The sequence below is a fragment of the Nothobranchius furzeri genome, chromosome 17 (assembly GCF_043380555.1).
Source record: "Nothobranchius furzeri strain GRZ-AD chromosome 17, NfurGRZ-RIMD1, whole genome shotgun sequence".
Lineage (NCBI taxonomy): Eukaryota > Metazoa > Chordata > Actinopteri > Cyprinodontiformes > Nothobranchiidae > Nothobranchius > Nothobranchius furzeri.
The window spans coordinates 33,902,209-33,907,850 of NC_091757.1; the positions used below are offsets into that span (position 1 = coordinate 33,902,209).

Sequence of the window (5,642 nt, forward strand, 5' to 3'; positions counted from 1 at the left end):
GGTTAGAAGCCAATCAGATGAAACAAACATAATGACTTCCATAGCTGTCTGATTCATTCATGCTGATCATTTAAACACTCCTTCTATGATCTGAGCTCTTCTCTAGACACCAGGAGGTGAGATTTGTTTTTCCACACAAACGTGTCAACATCACACTTAAGTTGTTTGCATTATGAGGCTTCAGTAAGCTGAAACAGGAGCCAGAAGTCTTAATTATCCACCTTAATGAGAAGTTAATTTTGAGATTCTTCTATTGATCGTGGATTATTTTCTAATCTGTCATAATTACCTCCGTCATAGTCTATAAATGTGAAATATCCTCGCGTCACATCTTATTTTGGTAAACACATTCATTCAAATCTAAAAAAATATGAATGAATGTATCAGGGTTATGATGAATTTTCTGACCTAATTCCCTGAACGTCCATTTATTTTTAGACTTGGTTTCACAGGCCGTGGCCTAAATGTGTTTCACACTCAAGATGACGCGCACGCATGAAATAAAATACCCTTTCATTGTCTAATTTAGATAAATGGCTGGATTAACCGGCAGAAATCTGAGTTTATGTTCTGGAGGACGCCCAGGTTTTTGAGTAGAGTGAGGGAAGAAGAGAGAGAGAGAGAGGCAGAGAGAGCGAAAGGAGGAGGAGGAAGAAGGGGGTGAGAGTAGAGGAGGAGGTGGGTGAGTGGAAGGGCGTGCATCGGTCCAAAAGCGCTCAAATGGGTAATTGCGCACACGGCGGTCCGAACTGTAGACGCGGCTCCAACTTCGAGCGCAGCGCGGTCGGATTTGGAGCGATGCGGAAAACTTGCATGTCTGAGAATGCGGAGCGTCTGGGAGACCGTGCGGACTGACTGAGCGCAGTTTGGAGCGCTCTTTATCCCCTTTCTCCCTCCGGAGGATCACCCTCACCCTCAGAGGCGATGGGTAAGGCACAATCTCTCCTTTTTTATTATTTAGTCTCTCTTCACGCTACAGCTGCGAGCTTCAACTCATTTCAGTGTTCTTTATTACACCAGAGACAGAGAAGAGGCGCGTTTATCCAAAGATTTAACAATAATTAAATTCCTCTCCAACTTGCTCTGCAAATGTAAATGTATTCACCCTGCATACCTTAAGTCAGCCTGTTATAAATTCTTCATGAAGCAGATCTGAGACATCAAACCTCAAGCTGCTGCTCCACATGATCTGATTTAGGATTGAATGTCGAATGTTTTACTTGTTAAAGCAAAATGAAGTAAATATTTTCCTACAGCAATGTCATCCCTTTGATTGCCTGTGCCCTACTCTACCCCCAACAGGTTCTGTGATGTTGGACTGGAGGTTAACTTGTCTTCTTCTGCAGGCAGCTGCTATGCTGCTTCACAGCACGGGGGAGAGGATGTGTCCTGCGAGTTGTCGCTGTGAAGGAAAGATTGTTTATTGCGAGTCTGGCATCCTCCAAGACATTCCAGTAAACATCACGACAGGATGCCAAGGACTGTCTCTGCGCTATAACAACCTGCTGGTCCTGTTGCCGTACCAATTTGCTCATCTCAACCAGCTCATCTGGCTTTACTTGGACCATAACTCCATCAAAGCTATAGATGCTTTAGCCTTCAATGGTGTACGCAGACTCAAGGAACTGATTCTCAGCTCCAACAAAATAACCTTTCTGCACAATAAAACATTCAGTGCCATACCCAACCTGAGGAATCTGGATTTATCTTACAATCAGATGCAGTCTCTGCAGCCGGGTCATTTTCATGGCCTGCGCAAGCTCCAGAGTCTCCACCTTCGATCGAACGGACTGAAGCAGATCCACATTCGCACATTTCTGGAATGCCGCAGCTTGGAGTTCTTAGACCTGGGTTATAATCGTCTTCGCAGCCTGACTCGCACCACATTTTTAGGACTGTTTAAGCTCAGAGAGCTTCATTTGGAGCACAATCAGTTTTCCAGGATTAATTTCTATATTTTCCCACGCCTTACCAACCTCCAGACTCTCTATTTGCAATGGAACCACATCCGATCCATCAGTCAAGGCGTGCCGTGGACATGGCAGAAACTCCAGAAACTAGACCTTTCTGGGAATGAAATCCAAACTTTGGATCCAGCAGTTTTCCAGTGCATGCCCAATTTAGAAATCCTCAACCTTGAATCTAACAAGCTTAGTAGTGTTCCTGTGGAAGCTGTGGCAGCTTGGACCTCCCTGACCTCCATCAGCCTGGCAGGTAACACGTGGGACTGCAGCCCCAGCATCTGCCCTCTGATGGGATGGCTCAGAACCTTCAGGGACCCCAAAGACATCAACATGATTTGCAGCGGTCCAAAATCTGTGCAGGGAGAAAGAGTGGTGGACGTGTTGAGGAACCACTCGATATGTGTGGAGGTATCAAACATGTTCTCAACCACAACTCTTATCGAGTTGAGCTCAACTCAAGCTGTAAACATCACCGCTTGGTCGTCTCCGTCTGGAGAACTGACCCATACTGTGGCACCTTCACACAAATGGACTACTTCACCTGTCCGCCGCAACAGGACAGCAGAATCCACCACTCAAAGCTCCACATCCCATTTCTCTGCTGAAACACCCACATCCTTTATCCCTGAGCTGCCGTTCGAGCATATGGCTTTCCATAAAATCATAGCGGGCGGTGTAGCTCTGTTCTTGTCAGTGTCATTGATCCTGCTGGTTATTTATGTCTCGTGGAGGCGCTACCCCAACACCATGAGGCAGCTTCAGGAGCACTCAGTCAACCACAAGCGCAGGAAAAAGGCCCGCAAGCAGGAGCAGGACCTTAACTCTCAGCTGCAAGAGTACTATCTGAGTTACCATTCCAACTCTGAGACGCTTGACTCCTTGGTGAACGAGAGCAGACCGTGCACGTGCACTATATCAGGATCCATCGAATGTGAGGTGTGAACACTCTGCCTTCTAGAGACAAATGGTGGATTTTCTTGGCAGAGATTTTCATTATTTATTTATTTTATTTCAAGGAGATAAAGTGGTTTTATCTCTGATGTTAGACGATAAATTCTGCAGCACTGAAGAGAATTCTCAGAGGCTCGGCTCAATATAATTATGTGCACAAAGGAGAGTGATTTGAATGCAGAGATATATTTGGAGAAAGTTAATTATTGCCCTGACTGACATGAGAACAGTGACGAGGAGTTGGCGATCTTTCGTGAATCATGAAGTACGAGTCAACTGTGGAGAGACTGACCTTGACCTGAGGCTACATGTCACCACGAGCCAGCAAAGCCACTTTCGACTTGCTAGTTTTGTTCTCATGATGTAGCCTGTAAATCATTTGGCAAAATGTGTTTGCTCTGTATGAGTTCATGTGTGTGAGCCTGCCATGGGATGAGCTGGTTTGCTGACGTCTGGCTGGAGATGTTACAAAGTCTCACCTTCTCACCACAGAAAAACACGAGTCCAGCTGAGTTTTTCTGCATTTGGCAAACAGGTGCAGCCACAGCAGAAGCCACAGTGTGTGTGTGTGTGTGTGTGTGTGTGTGTGTGTGTGAACAACAACAAAGAGAGCATCATTTGCATGAAACCATCCTCCTAATGAAATGAAGATGCTGCTTTTCTATAGAAGATCCATTTTATGTGACTAAAAATGATATTTTGGTTTAAAGTGCAACGAGCCAAACAAATGAAGAATCTGAAACACTCATGAGTCTAATCTCAGGACTGTCTTCATCAATGTACATATCTGTTGAGTCCACTGAAGGCTTTGTATGTGTGAAAGTTATCCATGTTGATTTTCATAACTAATTTTATATTTATTATTCTTGTCATTATACTAATGCATTTTTTCTGTAAAGGTGCCGGGCGTTCTATGTATTTATGACCATACAATTAAAAAAGAAGATGAAAGTTGAAGAAAAAATGACATTTCTGTGAAAGAACCTTCTTTGAATCCGTGCATTGTGCTGCAGATGTCACACATTTCACAGGATTTGCTGCTGTGTGCAAACAGAGCAGACGTCATGCCATTCTTTACTGGTTTCCCTCTTATGGCTCCAGCATCACCAGTAAAACATTTCACTGTCAGTAGTTTAGACCACCTCAGACTCAGGAGACAAGACCCACACGATGAGTGTTTCAACTCTATGTTCAGATAGGACTTTAGTATCAGTACAGCTTAAGTAGGTAATGTCGGTCTTTGGTTGTCCATGAGGCAAAATAAAACCATTTATCCCTAAAGGACGAACAACTAAGTCCTTCAGGGGTACTTCTGAGTTAAAAAATGCTCATGAAATACGTGTGTGGAGTAACCAGGTAGTTTTAACGTTGCAAATTTGCAACGCCTGCCTCCAGAGGGTTAAATAGCAGAAAGAGATTAAGGGTCTCTTATGTGAGCAGCAGCATTCTCTGTCATGATGGTGAGTATTTACTCCGGTGCAGTGAAATGAAGGAGAGAAGAGGCAGGCCACTGAGGTCAAGGCGCTCATGCTGTAATGAAGTTAGCATCCACCTTCCCGTGCCTTCCTTTAGTGAGAGGAAATTGATTATTTTTTTAATTTACTCATATATTTACTGTAGACTTGCTAGTTGTTTATCGTTACATCCTGCCAGTAGTTTTTATAGGTGATATCCATTTAAAATGTTTTGACCATGTTTTTTAAGAGCTATGAGATCTGGGTTCACTAGAATTAATTCGGAGAGAGTTTCTGTGATAAAATGAAACTAACGTTCAAGATGGTGGAGGCATTCTAGAGTCTGCTGTTTCACCATTTACTATTGAAGACTAGCTGTGCATCATTTCCATCTCCTGAGTCAAAAACAATCATTTGTGATTTCTGATATAGCTTTCATAATTTTCATTTTGAATGTATTTTTGTTATAATTACTTACTATTATTGATTATTTGTTTTCATTAAATGTTCCTAATGAAAATTTCACATTACAGCTTTTTGTAATAGCAAAATTGTTACATTGGTTCAGAAAAACCTAATTACGGATATGCGACTAATGTGTCTGCCTTACTCAACTAGGACTTTACAATAGGGGTAAAGGTCTTGTTTTGCACAGTACCCAATCTTGTAGAGCAGTGGTTCTCAAGCTACGGTTCGGACCTCCCAACAAGATTGCAGGGGTTCCTCTATCTGTGGTGAGGTCACCAAATTTACATTTGTGAAAATTCCATTTATAAAATCCCAATAAAAGACTCAATAGTACACTCAAAACCCTGCCGAAGAGTTTCAACTCTGTGTGTACAACGTTTGTAATTATTCACTTTTAATATGTGTATGTGAGTAGGAGTTAGGGTTGGAGGTTCTGACTTATTTTGTACACAGGCAAGAGTGTCCTCAAGGAAAACATGTGAGGAACCACTGCCATAGAGCCCCAGTGACACACAATGTACCCCGATGAGCACGGGCACCACCGATGTCTTCTCCATCCAGGTTTTCTCAAGTCTTCTTTGAGGTCCTGGCACTTCTCTAGGAGGGTGAGATGGGAATTTTATGATATATAAATGGTGTGTGGGAGTTCACACAACTAATCTACGTTTTGTAGATTTGAAGAAGCCATCCGACCGTGTCCCTTGGGAGGCCCTGTGGGGGTATTCCAGGAGTATGGGGTACCAGGCCCTCTGATAAGGGCTGTTAGGTCCCTGTATGACCGGTGTCAGAGCAGTAAGTCGGGCTC

General features: G+C 43.3%; 1 protein-coding gene across 2 annotated transcripts; it reads left to right on the forward strand.

Moving 5' to 3' along the window:
• Nucleotides 1–632: 632 nt before the first annotated feature.
• Nucleotides 633–5,439, forward strand: lrrtm4l2 (leucine rich repeat transmembrane neuronal 4 like 2). 2 transcript variants are annotated; one of them, XM_054731311.2, is made up of 2 exons: nucleotides 633–928; nucleotides 1,347–5,439. In XM_054731311.2, the coding sequence occupies exon 2, from the start codon at nucleotides 1,356–1,358 to the stop codon at nucleotides 2,904–2,906; it is 1,551 nt and encodes a 516-aa protein (XP_054587286.1). In that variant the 5' UTR covers nucleotides 633–928; nucleotides 1,347–1,355; the 3' UTR covers nucleotides 2,907–5,439. The 2 variants fall into 2 exon arrangements, with proteins under 2 accessions (XP_054587286.1, XP_015827549.1); XM_015972063.3 differs by having other exon boundaries at nucleotides 634–928; nucleotides 1,303–5,439.
• Nucleotides 5,440–5,642: the final 203 nt, after the last annotated feature.